At 40.6% G+C, this 16552-nt stretch overlaps 1 protein-coding gene across 1 annotated transcript in view; it reads left to right on the forward strand.

Annotated features, from left to right (window-relative positions):
* LOC126191382 (cleavage stimulation factor subunit 1) overlaps positions 1–16552 on the forward strand; it is a 169946-nt gene that overhangs the window by 116360 nt on the left and 37034 nt on the right. Inside the window, exon 8 of the mRNA XM_049932234.1 lies at positions 15453–15546. Coding sequence (XP_049788191.1) covers positions 15453–15546 — 94 coding nt within the window. The remainder of the gene's footprint in view (positions 1–15452; positions 15547–16552) is intronic.

Genomic DNA, 16552 nt, shown 5'->3' on the forward strand with positions numbered 1-16552 from the left:
AGATACCTCAGCATCAAATTGTCCCAAGAGAGAAATCTTCTGTTGATTGTAAGTCTGTAATTGCCTAGTGACAGGTGACAGGATTGGAGAACCCAACTGAAGATACGTCTGAGAATTGATGATAGTGGCAGCAGAACCAGTATCCACCTGCATGCGTACATCTCGACCAAGTATTTGGACAGTGAGGAATAGCTCCCCTGAAAGGGAAGAAGAACAATTGACAGACAACACAGAATCAGAATCAGCATCATGTTCATGAACATCATGTATGCGGTCGGATTTGCAAACGGATGACACATGACCCTTTTTTTTGCATTTGTGACACACGGCCCAACGTTGTGGGCAATCTTCTCGTGAATGTTTCATAAAACACCGCGGACATGAAGGAAGTTGCCGTGGGTTTTGCTGCAGTTTCTTAGAGGTTTGTTTACGGTTATGCCGAGACTGCACTTGGGAGCGTACTGCTGCCACGTCGGCTGGCGGGGACACGCCACACGATTCGTCAACATCGCACAGAGGTTGTATTTCCCCTACGTTGCCCCATGCCTCTATTTGCGCTCCAGCGGCGCGAGAAATTTCAAAAGACTGAGTGATGGATAGGACTTCATCTAGAGTCGGATTTGCCAACTGAAGGGCACATTGCCTAACTTCTTTGTTGGGCACCAATCGGATAATAGCATCCTGTTCCATGGAATCGGCATAGGATCCTTTGTGAACTTCAGTAACAAATTGACACTTTCTACTGAGGCCGTGAAGTTCAGCAGCCCAAGTGCAATAGGATTGATTTGGTTGTTTTTGACAACAATAAAAGGCAACACGAGAGGCTATCACATGCGTTTGCTTTTGAAAATAGATGGACAGAAGTGAGCACATTTCAGCAAAGGACAAAGACGCAGGATCTTTCAAAGGAGCCAATTACGACAACAACCGATACATTTGAGGTGAAATCCATGAAAGGAACAGAGGCTTACATGTTTGTTCGTCCGCAACATGAAATGCAAAAGACGTGCTGTCAAAGACATTTTTTGTAATCAGACCAGTCTTCTGCCGTCTCGTCGTAAGGAGGTAAAGGAGGTAGAGATGACGACGAGAGACGCCCCGCATTTGATGCCGCGACGAAATCACGAATCGCATTATTGAGAAGCATTTGCTGTTCTATGAGACCTTGCAATAGTTGCTCTAAAGTAGCCATGGAAATATGTGGGTCAACAATGCAAAAGAAAAATCACTATCTCATCGCCAATTGTTATAACTTCAAGTTGGACAAATATATTTCAAGGAAGCCGCAATACATGAAAGTCACAGATCAAGTAAACAGAGTAAGACGTGTGAACACTTTAGCAGTCAAATCATAACTGAGTCCGAGTCTAGCAGCCGCTGGCTGGCCGGCCGCTTAGGTGGCGCTGCTGCTGCATGGCTGGCAGACAGCGCCTCATGTAGAGGATGCGCGTAATTGCGCGGCATCACTTTGAAAGATTGGCGACTCACAACAGGAATCATGCTTCAAATTCTGGAAATGAATCAATATGTAATAGTGTTTAATATTATTGAACATCCCCCCCATGAACCATGGACCTTGCCGCTGGTGGGGAGGCTTGCGTGCCTCAGCGATACAGATGGCCGTACCGTAGGTGCAACCACAACGGAGGGGTATCTGTTGAGAGGCCAGACAAACATGTGGTTCCTGAAGAGGGGCAGCAGCCTTTTCAGTAGTTGCAGGGGCAACAGTCTGGATGATTCACTGATCTGGCCTTGTAACATTAACCAAAACGGCCTTGCTGTGCTGGTACTGCGAACGGCTGAAAGCAAGGGGAAACTACAGCCGTAATTTTTCCCGAGGACATGCAGCTCTACTGTATGATTAAATGATGATGGCGTCCTCTTGGGTAAAATATTCCGGAGGTAAAATAGTCCCCCATTCGGATCTCCGGGCGGGGACTACTCAGGAGGACGTCGTTATCAGGAGAAAGAAAACTGGCGTTCTACGGATCGGAGCGTGGAATGTCAGATCCCTTAATCGGGCAGGTAGGTTAGAAAATTTAAAAAGGGAAATGGATAGGTTAAAGTTAGATATAGTGGGAATTAGTGAAGTTCGGTGGCAGGAGGAACAAGACTTTTGGTCAGGTGATTACAGGGTTATAAATACAAAATCAGATAGGGGTAATGCAGGAGTAGGTTTAATAATGAATAAAAAAATAGGAGTGCGGGTTAGCTACTACAAACAGCATAGTGAACGCATTATTGTGGCCAAGATAGACACAAAGCCCATGCCTACTACAGTAGTACAAGTTTATATGCCAACTACCTCTGCAGATGATGAAGAAATAGATGAAATGTATGACGAGATAAAAGAAATTATTCGGGTAGTGAAAGGAGACGAAAATTTAATAGTCATGGGTGACTGGAATTCGTCAGTAGGAAAAGGGAGAGAAGGAAACATAGTAGGTGAATATGGATTGGGGGGAAGGAATGAAAGAGGAAGCCGCCTTGTAGAATTTTGCACAGAGCATAACTTAATCATAGCCAACACTTGGTTCAAGAATCAAAAAAGAAGGTTGTATACGTGGAAGAATCCTGGAGATACTAGTAGGTATCAGATAGATTATATAATGGTACGACAGAGATTTAGGAACCAGGTTTTAAATTGTAAGACATTTCCAGGGGCAGATGTGGACTCTGACCACAATCTATTGGTTATGAACTGCAGATTGAAACTGAAGAAACTGCAAAAAGGTGGGAATTTAAGGAGATGGGACCTGGATAAACTGAAAGAACCAGAAGTTGTAGAGAGTTTCAGGGAGAGCATAAGGGAACAATTGACAGGAATGGGGGAAAGAAATACAGTAGAAGAAGAATGGGTAGCTTTGAGGGATGAAGTAGTGAAGGCAGCAGAGGATCAAGTAGGTAAAAAGACGAGGGCTAATAGAAATCCTTGGCTAACAGAAGAAATATTGAATTTAATTGATGAAAGGAGAAAATACAAAAATGCAGTAAATGAAGCAGGCAAAAAGGAATACAGACGTCTCAAAAATGATATCGACAGGAAGTGCAAAATGGCTAAGCAGGGATGGCTAGAGGACAAATGTAAGGATGTAGAGGCTTGTCTCACTAGGGGTAAGATAGATACTGCCTACAGGAAAATTAAAGAGACCTTTGGAGAGAAGAGAACCACTTGTATGAATATCAAGAGCTCAGATGGCAACCCAGTTCTAAGCAAAGAAGGGAAGGCAGAAAGGTGGAAGGAGTATATAGAGGGTTTATACAAGGGCGATGTACTTGAGGACAATATTATGGAAATGGAAGAGGATGTAGATGAAGACGAAATGGGAGATAAGATACTGCGTGAAGAGTTTGACAGAGCACTGAAAGACCTGAGTCGAAACAAGGCCCCGGGAGTAGACAACATTCCATTTGAACTACTGATGGCCTCGGGAGAGCCAGTCATGACAAAACTCTACCATCTGGTGAGCACGATGTATGAGACAGGCGAAATACCCTCAGACTTCAAGAAGAATATAATAATTCCAATCCCAAAGCAAGCAGGTGTTGACAGATGTGAAAATTACCGAACTGTCAGTTTAATAAGTCACAGCTGCAAAATACTAACGCGAATTCTTTACAGACGAATGGAAAAACTGGTAGAAGCCGACCTCGGGGAAGATCAGTTTGGATTCCGTAGAAATGTTGGAACACGTGAGGCAATACTGACCTTACGACTTATCTTGGAAGAAAGATTAAGAAAAGGCAAACCTACGTTTCTAGCATTTGTAGACTTGGAGAAAGCTTTTGACAATGTTAACTGGAATACTCTCTTTCAAATTCTGAAGGTGGCAGGGGTAAAATACAGGGAGCGAAAGGCTATTTACAGTTTGTACAGAAACCAGATGGCAGTTATAAGAGTCGAGGGGCATGAAAGGGAAGCAGTGGTTGGGAAAGGAGTAAGACAGGGTTGTAGCCTCTCCCCGATGTTATTCAATCTGTATATTGAGCAAGCAGTAAAGGAAACAAAAGAAAAATTCGGAGTAGGTATTAAAATTCATGGAGAAGAAGTAAAAACTTTGAGGTTCGCCGATGACATTGTAATTCTGTCAGAGACAGCAAAGGACTTGGAAGAGCAGTTGAACGGAATGGACAGTGTCTTGAAAGGAGGATATAAGATGAACATCAACAAAAGCAAAACGAGGATAATGGAATGTAGTCAAATTAAGTCGGGTGATGCTGAGGGAATTAGATTAGGAAATGAGACACTTAAAGTAGTAAAGGAGTTTTGCTATTTAGGGAGTAAAATAACCGATGATGGTCGAAGTAGAGAGGATATAAAATGTAGACTGGCAATGGCAAGGAAAGCGTTTCTCAAGAAGAGGAATTTGTTAACATCGAGTATAGATTTAAGTGTCAGGAAATCGTTTCTGAAAGTATTTGTATGGAGTGTAGCCATGTATGGAAGTGAAACATGGACGATAACTAGTTTGGACAAGAAGAGAATAGAAGCTTTCGAAATGTGGTGCTACAGAAGAATGCTGAAGATAAGGTGGGTAGATCACGTAACTAATGAGGAGGTATTGAATAGGATTGGGGAGAAGAGAAGTTTGTGGCACAACTTGACTAGAAGAAGGGATCGGTTGGTAGGACATGTTTTGAGGCATCAAGGGATCACAAATTTAGCATTGGAGGGCAGTTTGGAGGGTAAAAATCGTAGAGGGAGACCAAGAGATGAATACACTAAGCAGATTCAGAAGGATGTAGGTTGCAGTAGATACTGGGAGATGAAGAAGCTTGCACAGGATAGAGTAGCGTGGAGAGCTGCATCAAACCAGTCTCAGGACTGAAGACCACAACAACAACAACATTATTGAACATATGCAGAATCCTCCTAAGTGCACATGATAGGAACACACATACAAAGTCCTGATGAATTGTAATGTAAAAGAAGTAAATGTTGTGAAATGCTGCTAAATATGTACAAGTTTTGCAGTCAACTGTTAAAAATATTGTTAAGTCCAAATGACTATGAAACTTTCTAACAATTGTTCTAAAGTTGAGTCCACAACACTGGATTATTATAATTACTAAAACAAGCAGTAAATTTGGCATACTCCTAATCATCTGAAAATATTTCAATCATTTACACTGGCTCTGATTATGTCTTTAAGTCCAAAAGCCAACCACATATTTTCTGTCACCTAACTCCTTTGAGAATTTGGCAAAGACCAAAAGACACAAAAATAACTTTCATCAGTTGAGACCGTGTGGCTTTGTGCTGTACATTTTTTGTGTATCTCACTGTCTGATTGTCGTTAACTGCTCCCAAGTAAAGCACCACATGTTTTGTGACTTTTGTCCACTTATAGATCACAAATTCTCTCCATTTGACAAGCACATATTTTTGGACACCATTTGAATATAATATACAAAATTTATGAGTAATTTAGATAAAAAATTGCAGCTTTTGATGATGCTGATCGCTCTCCGAGTTTCAAATGAACATATAGTACACAGTATTTAAATGAGTACAAAAAGCTTGACATTATGATAGAAGCAAAAAAACAAATAACAAGGCAAGTAAAATTATCACAACATACGTCGCCATCTCAACTTGTGTGTCTCTTTGAGCCACATCTGTTCATGTCATCACATTTGTTCTAAGTGGCACCAATTTTAATAAAGGCCAATTTTTCTATTGGCTGTTAAATCAATCAATCATCAGTTTCGTTAATAATGCCAACTTAGAACTACCATTTGGATGTGTGAAGATAAAGCTAGCCATATCTCATTACGAATCTGGTTTCATAATATGTGTGTTATGACTTGATTAATTGTCTGTATGAATTAAAATGGCTTTCATGGTAAAACAATACATGATACAAATAAGTGACTTTTACCTGTGACTGCTGCAACTATGCTACCGATCACCATTTACATCTTACAGTAAGTCTTGTTTAACTGTACGGGACAGTGCGGCTGGTCCCGGCGGAGGTTCGAGTCCTCCCTCGGGCATGGGTGCGTGTGTTTGTCCTTAGGATAATTTAGGTTAAGTAGTGTGTAAGCTTAGGGACTGATAACCTTAGCAATTAAGTCCCATTAGATTTCACACACATAAAAAAACACACACATAACTGTATGGACTTGCATGCATTTTTGTTTAGTTTCAGAAATCACAAAACATAGCCCATTTTCAACAGTTTGGCCATACAGCTGAATTTGAAGGTGCAGTAAATTCATCTTTTCAAACCAAAGTTTCCTGTACTTAGTTTTGATTTAGGTCATCAATTAAATTTATATTAATATCATAGTCAATATTTTGCACTATGCACACAATAGTTAGTGGAAGGAAATCATGTGATGGCTGCATGCTACACCCTCCCTGCTCTCAGCAGCTGGGCTTTCTGAGCCTGTATGTGCCTGCAGAAGTTTGTGATCAGAAACCCAGTCCTGTTCTTTCCCTGTCGCATTAACTCTCCACTACCTTCAGCTCTTCTGTCAAACATACATCATCCTGCGATTAACACAGTACCAAATGGGCATAATATCATCTCCCGACACTTCGCAACGGGATGAAAAGTGAAAAATTTGCCAGAACATTTCTATGTATTGACCAGTTTACTCGGCTGATATCCGAAGAAGATTTTCTCCCTGAAATTTGGCGAGTTAGCCTACATTCACAAAATTGTTGATGTTCAAGTGTTTGAATATGAAGCTAATCTTTTTAATAAGTGTAGATTGCATATTATTTTATTGATTTATACATGACCAACTTCTCGTTTCCATGAGAACCTCTCATCCTTGTGTGCACCCCAAAGTTTACATACTGAATGGATTTGTACAACAATATCTTCATCCACAACAGTTTGTTTGGTGTTTCTGGTTCAAAGTGTATGACATTGGCGTTGCCCAGAAATCTCAAAATGAATTTGTGTGTTTTTTATGATTTTCTGCACCTCTTTACTTAGGCCATACTTCCTGCCCAGAAGATACCAAATGGATCATTGGTAGCATTGTAAAGAGGAGATAATTGCTTAGAACACTTGGGAAATCAATGATATACCGTATTTACTCGAATCTAAGCCGCACTCGAATCTAAGCCGCACCTGAAAAATGAGACTCGAAATAAAGGAAAAAAAAAATTCTCGAATCTAAGCCACACCTGAAATTTGAGACTCGAAATTCAAGGGGAGAGAAAAGTGTTAGGCCGCACCTCCAAATCGAAACAAAGTTTGTCCATTGTAATATGAGACACAATTTAGGTTGAATGAATGACGATACAGCTACAGTAGTTTGGTTCGAGTCTAAGCTTAGCAGTTAAGCTTTACCACGTAGCCATTGATACGCGTCAGGCGCTCCGTCCGTATTTATACGGGTGCCCTTCCTTTTTCACGTGCTTCGTCTGGTTTGAATCAATTGCTTATTTTGCTTTGATCTGATAATTGCCGTTTTCTTTGTTATAGGTGTTTGTGTCACTCTTAAGCTGAAAATGCATTACTGCACTGTGTCATGCATTGTTTGTCGCATTCTGATAGTGCGTGTTTACGGCCTGTCGCGGCTCGCGGCACGGCTTGCTTTTGTGCGCGCTACCGCCGCGTACAATTTAAAAAAAAAAAAAAAAAAAAAAGAGAGAGAGAGAGAGAGAGAGAGAGAGAGAGAGAGAGAGAGAGAGAGAGAGAGAGAGAGAGAAAGAGGAATCGTCTCATTAGCGAAACAATGGCAAGAGGCCGCAATTTGTTGTTACTTACACTGCTGCTTTCTTTGATAATGATCAACAAGAATCAAATAATAGACTGCGTATGATAGAACATGTTCTGAGCGAAAGTTAGGCGAAAATTTTTCTCCGTTTGAAAATCTTTGCGGTCGCTTCTTTATTACATCAAATTCTGCACAGAAATTAGTCATTTTAGATTTAAAAATCTAGTCACTTGCCGTGCTTCATTTCTGACTGTATCACTATTAGGCATAAGAATAATACGAATATAAACATGACACGATACGTATATTGTTCCGCGTTTGCTGTTGTCTCACTCTAGTTTCATAGTTTATTAGGCAGACAGGATTTAAATGAGATAGCAGCAAACACGAAAGAATGCATGGCAAAATGTTTATATTCGTATAATTCTTATGGTGAAGAGAATATTGTATATGATTCAAATTTCATCAGGTTCCTATTAGCAACCATCTCTTCTCACAGATAGGAAAAAATTCAGAATGTAGAGTTGGCCATATCGACAAACATCCCAAACAGTCTTGCCAGTCAGATTTTCGTAATACACTGAAATTGTGCTACATTCGAAGATGAACAATACGGAATTTGTATTTACTTCGTTGGATAATGTATGAAAATGCAGTGGTCGAAACTCGCGGTGGAGAAAAAAAAGCTCGTCTTCCACTTTTTTTTTTTAATTTATTTACTGACGCTGAGATTTTGGCACCAGTATTTATCCTTGTGCATGCCTGCGTAGCGCTACATATATTCGGCGGCAGAAGTTAGTTGTGGCGGCATGTACCGACATTTTTCATATCTTCTGCTTGCTTTGCACTCGATTCTAAGCCGCAGGCAGTTTTTTGGATTACGAAAACCGGAAAAAAAAGTGCGGCTTAGATTCGAGTAAATACGGTAACATATACGAGGGCGAGTCAAATGAAAACCTTAAGTATTTTTTAAATATTATTTATTGTGCAGAAGTGGTACATAGTTGTATCACTTTTCAACATAATCTCCCCCAAGCTAATGCAAGTCCTCCAGCACTTACAAAGTGCATAAATTCCTTTAGAAAAAAATTCTTTTAGTAGTCCACGCAAGCACTCATGCACCGTGTGGCGTACCTCTTCATCAGAACGGAACTTCTTTCCTCCCATTGCATCTTTGAGTGGTCCAAACATATGGAAATCACCTGGGGCAAGGTCTGGTGAGTATGGTAGATGAGGAAGACACTCAAAATGCAGGTCTGTGATTGTTGTAACTTTTGGACGGGCAGTGTGGGGCGTTGCATTGTCATGTTGCAGAAGGACACCTGCTGACAGCAATCCATGTCGCTTTGATTTGATTGCAGGCCGCAGATGATCTTTTAGGAGATCTGTGTATGATGCACTGGTGACAGTGGTCCCTCTAGACATGTAATGCTCCAAAATGACACCTTTTTCGTCCCAAAAGAGAGTCAGCATAACCTTCCCTGCTGATGGTTCTGTTTGAAACTTCTTTGGTTTTGGTGATGAGAAATGGCACCATTCCTTGCTCACTCTCTTCGTTTCCAGTTGGTGGAAGTGAACCCAGGTTTCGTCCCCAGTAATCTCTTCATTTCCAGTTGGTGGAAGTGAACCCAGGTTTCGTTCCCAGTAACGATTCTTGCAAGGAAGCCATCACCTTCTCGTACAAAGTGCTGAAGAAGTTCTTCACAAGCATCAACATGTTGTACTCTCATTTCAGGAGTCAGCTGCAGTGGCACTCATCTTGCAGACACTTTGTGAAACTGGAGCACATCATGCACAATGTGGTGCGCTGACCCATGACTAATCTGTAAACATGCTGCAATGTCATTAAATGTCACTCGATGGTTTTCCTTCACTATGGCTTCAGCTGCTGCAATGTTCTGTGGACTCACAACTCGTTGTACTTGACCTGGATGAGGAGCGTCTTCCACTGAAGTCACACCATTTGCGAACTTCCAACTCCATTCATAGACTTGCTGCTGTGACAAAAATGCATCACCGTACTGAACCTTCATTCGTCGATGAATTCAATAAGTTTCACACCTTTACTACACAAAAACTGAATAACAGAACACTGTTCTTCCTTAGTGCAAGTCACAAGTTGGGCGATCATCTTTATACTGATACTGCAATGGTATGTGTGCATCCTAATCTAATTCCCTCAGCATCACCCGACTTAATATGACTACATTCCATTATCCTCGTTTTGCTTTTGTTGATGTTCATCTTATATCCTCCTTTCAAGACACTGTCCATTCCGTTCAACTGCTCTTCCAAGTCCTTTGCTGTCTCCGACAGAATTACAATGTCATCGGCGAACCTCAAAGTTTTTACTTCTTCTCCATGAATTTTAATACCTACTCCGAATTTTTCTTTTGTTTCCTTTACTGCTTGCTCAATATACAGATTGAATAACATCGGGGAGAGGCTACAACCCTGTCTTACTCCTTTCCCAACCACTGCTTCCCTTTCATGCCCCTCGACTCTTATAACTGCCATCTGGTTTCTGTACAAACTGTAAATAGCCTTTCGCTCCCTGTATTTTACCCCTGCCACCTTCAGAATTTGAAAGAGAGTATTCCAGTTAACATTGTCAAAAGCTTTCTCTAAGTCTACAATTGCTAGAAACGTAGGTTTGCCTTTTCTTAATCTTTCTTCTAAGGTAAGTCGTAAGGTCAGTATTGCCTCACGTGTTCCAACATTTCTACGGAATCCAAACTGATCTTCCCCGAGGTCGGTTTCTACCAGTTTTTCCATTCGTCTGTAAAGAATTCGCGTAAGTATTTTGCAGCTGTGACTTATTAAACTGATAGTTCGGTAATTTTCACATCTGTCAACACCTGCTTTCTTTGGGATTGGAATTATTATATTCTTCTTGAAGTCTGAGGGTATTTCGCCTGTCTCATACATCGTGTTCACCAGATGGTAGAGTTTTGTCATGACTGGCTCTCCCGAGGCCATCAGTAGTTCAAATGGAATGTTGTCTACTCCTGGGGCCTTGTTTCGACTCAGGTCTTTCAGTGCTCTGTCAAACTCTTCACGCAGTATCTTATCTCCCATTTCGTCTTCATCTACATCCTCTTCCATTTCCATAATATTGTCCTCAAGTACATCGCCCTTGTATAAACCCTCTATATACTCCTTCCACCTTTCTGCCTTCCCTTCTTTGCTTAGAACTGGGTTTCCATCTGAGCTCTTGATATTCATACAAGTGGTTCTCTTTTCTCCAAAGGTCTCTTTAATTTTCCTGTAGGCAGTATCTTATCTTACCCCTAGTGAGACAAGCCTCTACATCCTTACATTTGTCCTCTAGCCATCCCTGCTTAGCCATTTTGCACTTCCTGTCGATATCATTTTTTAGACGTTTGTATTCCTTTCTGCCTGCTTCATTTACTGCATTTTTATATTTTCTCCTTTCATCAATTAAATTCAATATTTCTTCTGTTAGCCAAGGATTTCTATTAGCCCTCGTCTTTTTACCTACTTGATCCTCTGCTGCCTTCACTACTTCATCCCTCAGAGCTACCCATTCTTCTTCTACTGTATTTCCTTCCACCATTCCTGTCAATTGTTCCCTTATGCTCTCCCTGAAACTCTCTACAACCTCTGGTTCTTTCAGTTTATCCAGGTCCCATCTCCTTAAATTCCCACCTTTTTGCAGTTTCTTCAGTTTCAATCTGCAGTTCATAACCAATAGATTGTGGTCAGAATCCACATCTGCCCCAGGAAATGTCTTACAATTTAAAACCTGGTTCCTAAATCTCTGTCTTACCATTATATAATCTATCTGATACCTTTTAGTATCTCCAGGATTCTTCCAGGTATACAACCTTCTTTTATGATTCTTGAACCAAGTGTTGGTTATGATTAAGTTATGCTCTGTGCAAAATTCTACAAGGCGGCTTCCTCTTTCATTCCTTCCCCCCTGTCCATATTCACCTACTATGTTTCCTTCTCTCCCTTTTCCTACTGACGAATTCCAGTCACCCATGACTATTAAATTTTCGTCTCCCTTCACTACCTGAATAATTTCTTTCATCTCGTCATACATTTCATCTATTTCTTCATCATCTGCAGAGGTAGTTGGCATATAAACTTGTACTACTGTAGTAGGCATGGGCTTTGTGTCTATCTTAGCCACAATAATGCGTTCACTATGCTGTTTGTAGTAGCTAACCCGCACTCCTATTTTTTTATTCATTATTAAACCTACTCCTGCATTACCCCTATTTGATTTTGTATTTATAACCCTGTAATCACCTGACCAAAAGTCTTGTTCCTCCTGCCACCGAACTTCACTAATTCCCACTATATCTAACTTTAACCTATCCATTTCCCTTTTTAAATTTTCTAACCTACCTGCCCGATTAAGGGATCTGACATTCCACGCTCCGATCCGTAGAACGCCAGTTTTCTTTCTCCTGATAACGACGTCCTCCTGAGTAGTCCCCGCCCGGAGATCCGAATGGGGGACTATTTTACCTCCGGAATATTTTACCCAAGAGGACGCCATCATCATTTAATCATACAGTAGAGCTGCATGTCCTCGGGAAAAATTACGGCTGTAGTTTCCCCTTGCTTTCAGCCGTTCGCAGTACCAGCACAGCAAGGCCGTTTTGGTTAATGTTACAAGGCCAGATCAGTGAATCATCCAGACTGTTGCCCCTGCAACTACTGAAAAGGCTGCTGCCCCTCTTCAGGAACCACATGTTTGTCTGGCCTCTCAACAGATACCCCTCCGTTGTGGTTGCACCTACGGTACGGCCATCTGTATCACTGAGGCACACAAGCCTCCCCACCAACGGCAAGGTCCATGGTTCATGGGGGGAGGGATGCACACATGTGCAAATTTAGCATTGGAGGGCAGTGTGGAGGGTAAAAATCGTAGAGGGAGACCAAGAGATGAATACACTAAGCAGATTCAGAAGGATGTAGGTTGCAGTAGATACTGGGAGATGAAGAAGCTTGCACAGGATAGAGTAGCATGGAGAGCTGCATCAAACCAGTCTTAGGACTGAAGACCACAACAACAACACATGTGTGCATCTGCACTATGCTGCCACCTACAGGATATTCTGCATGCTGTTTGTAGCATGCTTACCAACTTACAGGATAACAGTGTGAAATTTCGATTTGTTATTACAAATTTAAGGTTTTCATTTCACTTGCCCTCGTAAATAGGAATGATCCCAAGATGAAGCCCTGAGAAACCCCCAAACTTATGTTTCTTATCCTGGATCTTATCCATTGTATTACGTCTCAACCATCGCATCTAATTTCTGAGTATTGTTTCCTATCTGCTGATGTGACTTTTATTAATAGCATGAGTTTTCCACTGGCAACATTGTTTACAAGTTCAGATAACATACACCAAGGTGACTTTGGAGGAATATAAGAACACTCCTGCTATTTGGTACTTGTCATTAATCCAACCAAGTGCATAATCAACAAAAAACATTGCTGCTAACAGTACCTCAATCATTTCTGAAACCTGGTGCAAATCTCTTAATGTGTGAGCACTTTTACGGTGTATGAGGAGAATTTTAAGGATTACTTTTCCAATCAGTCTGCTAAAAGTTGAAAATAAGGCAATTGATTCTAGTTCTGTACGTCCTTTTATACAAAATTTTGACTACAGCTAGTTTCAGCTCGCCGGGAAAAATATTTTCTAAATACTGCTTATTAAGTGAAGTGGTGGTTTGTCTAACTTCTATTTGAATTTCTTCAGTGAAAATGGAGAGACTTCATCCAAACTTGCAATGTCTTAAGGTGTTGATCAGCTCCAGAATATCTTTAATGCCTGCTGCAGGAAGGTTGCTGGAGTTCGCTTTACTATTGACATTGCAGCGACATTGTTCGTTGTGTTTTATGGCTTTTATAATGCGTACTGCAGGTGGGCTCCTGGAGTTCACTTACCACTGGCATTACAGTGACATTGTTCACTGTGTTTTATGGCTTCTATAAAGTGGTCATTTAAAAGAATGCTGATAAGAAAGATGTCAGAAATATCGTCATTATTAACAGAATAAAATAATGGAAACTCCAGGTTGGAATATCAACAATGTAGCAAAAGATGGTCACTACTCACTGTAAAGATGGCATGTTAAGTTGCAGAGAGGCAGAATTAAAAGACACTTACACATGAGCTTTTGCCACAGCCTTTGTCAGAAAAAGAAAGAGAAACACACACCATTTATTTATATGAGCAAGCACACCTCACGCACGTATAACTCCAACTTTGGCAGCTCGGACCAGAATGCAGCTATCACGTAGAATGGAAGCAGAAGTCTGGACCGGGTAAAGGGATAGCAAAACTGGTGAGGGGAGACAGGAACACTGTCTGGCAGAGTGTACAGGGACCAGACTGCCAACAGGTGCAGTATCAGGAGGTTCAGGTGCAGTATCAGGAGGTTGTGATGCAGGGATGGGGAAAATGGAGCGAAAACTAATTCTAGTGCTGGTCTGAGTTGCTTTCTGTCTTGTGTCATCTGTTGCAGACCACCATCATTTTGAAACTTTATCTGAACTTTGCATCTTCTGGCTAATACTTTCTGTTTTCTATCCCCTGTTTTTCTTTCAGAACTGACACTTTTCCTGCTTGTACATCTCTTTATGTAGAGCTGAGTTTGTCTACCCTATGGAAGCTATAAATTTATTTATGAAAATATTTCTAAGATGGATAAAGGAAAATTTTTTCAAGAAGTATGTAAAATTACAAACTTTCAGAAGCAGTGAAAATGGTTCAAATGGCTCTGAGCACTATGCGACTTAACTTCTGAGGTCATCAGTCACCTAGAACTTAGAACTAATTAAACCTAACTAACCTAAGGACATCACACACATCCATGCCCGAGGCAGGATTCGAACCTGCGACTGTAGCGGTCACGCTCAGAAGCAGTGACTCACATCAAATACCACCCTGTATGAAACCACTATCCAGGCATTTATATTGATATGACACTCTCAAAATTATCGGTAAGCACAAATATGCATAGATGGAGAGTGTATATTGACAACTCACAGTACCCCATTTCTGTTAGCAGTTACCCTAAACTTTATAGATGGAAACTTGGTGTTTATTTTTGACCACCCACATTTCCTTCCCCTGGATCTTGAGTAGCCTTTCTTATATTCTTACCACCCATTTTCTTCCTGCCCATCATTCTCATCTGTTCGAAAAAGGAGCCCTTGATGCCAAAAGACAGCAATTTCATTTTTCTATATGTTTCTATGTATTGCTGTCTGTTGAGCACCATATAAATATTTTTAGCTTACTGGTGATTCTTGTTCATGGGTATTCCTACTCCTTATTTACAGTGTTATTTTCATATGGTCATTTTGAACTCACCAGACATAGATGCTTTGTATCCTTTTCTGACTGCAGTTTTGATGTAGGAAGGTACTCTGTTCTTCACATTTACAAATGTTCTAAGTTGGCCTACACATCCAGGTTTTATGTTCGGCATTATATAGTGATAGATTGATCTTGTCTTTTTCAGTGAACTTTAACATTTATGAAACTTTTACATTTCATTTATTTCTGATTAAAAGAAGTACTTGATCAATTTTGTTTATTATTCTGCTTTTTTCCTTTAAAAAAAGGAAAAAGAAGGAAGAGAAAGCACAGTGGTTAGTGATAGAACATACTGACTTCAGTGCCTGACGATTCACAGTATTTCTATTCAATTATTATAGCTTTTTTGTAGCTTGTTAAATGGCCCTCAAGTACAAAATGTGTCTTCTTTTTTTTCCAGTATATTCTGTCCTCAGGGAAAGACTCACTGATAAAGTTATGGGAGCTTTCAACAAGTAGATGCCTAATTGCATACACAGGTGCTGGTACTACAGGTAAGTGACACAGAACTTGTGATTTATCAAGATTTCCTAATGTGGCAACTAACTGACTCTTTTCCTGACATTTAGTCAGATTATGGGGTTTAATTCTGCTCCATATTGCATCTAAAGACATGCTGTGGATGACAGAGTGGCACACCAAGGCAGACATGCTCACACATCAATAAGGATTCATAGAAGCGCAACACAGGGGACAGATTAAGTTCCAATTCTGGGTTCTGTATGCTATGCATAGGGATGGGAAAATGTAGCATCTATTTTTGGAAAAGGTCAAGTTTATTTTTATCAACATTCTGTCATTTTTTTTTTTTAGTGCTTAGATGCTCAAATTAAAAGGTTATCACACTAAATGAGTGACGACAAACAAATTGGCTGTTTAAAAGCCGGCTACTGTGGATGACTGGTTCTAGGCGCTTCAGTTCGGAACCACGCTGCTGCTAAGGTCGCAGGTTCGAATCCTGCCTCGGGCATGGTTGTGTGTGAGGTTAGTTAGGCTTAACTAGTTCTGAGTGTAGGGGACTGATGACCTCAGATGTTAAGTCCCATAGTGCTTGGAGCCATTTGAATTTGGCTGTTAAAAAAAAAAAGAAGAGCTGATTGGGAATTTAGTGACTTACATAGAACTATCGAGCCACTTCACGTGGAAGTAGAACTGAAAGTAACTTTATTTTAATGTTATGGAAAGAATTTCAGCACTCTCAAAAAATGTGACAGTTTTGTTTTGCAATCACTATAGAGCCGACTGCAGGCACTATAGGCTGTTCTAGGGTGCGAATGCTCAGAATGTTGAAAATGTGTTCGAACTGCAAAAATGAGCCATCCGAATAATGAACAAGAGTCACAAAAAAGCCAATGTGTTGAGCTATTCAAAAAATGGGTTATTCTGACGGTTCCAAGTGAATATGTGTTCCAAACTACAGTATATAAACATTGAGCAAACTGTAGCAAACAGTGTCATACATGATCATCAAACAGTGATTGCTTGTACCTGGGTAGAATG

Source organism: Schistocerca cancellata, chromosome 6, assembly GCF_023864275.1.
Source record: "Schistocerca cancellata isolate TAMUIC-IGC-003103 chromosome 6, iqSchCanc2.1, whole genome shotgun sequence".
NCBI lineage: Eukaryota > Metazoa > Arthropoda > Insecta > Orthoptera > Acrididae > Schistocerca > Schistocerca cancellata.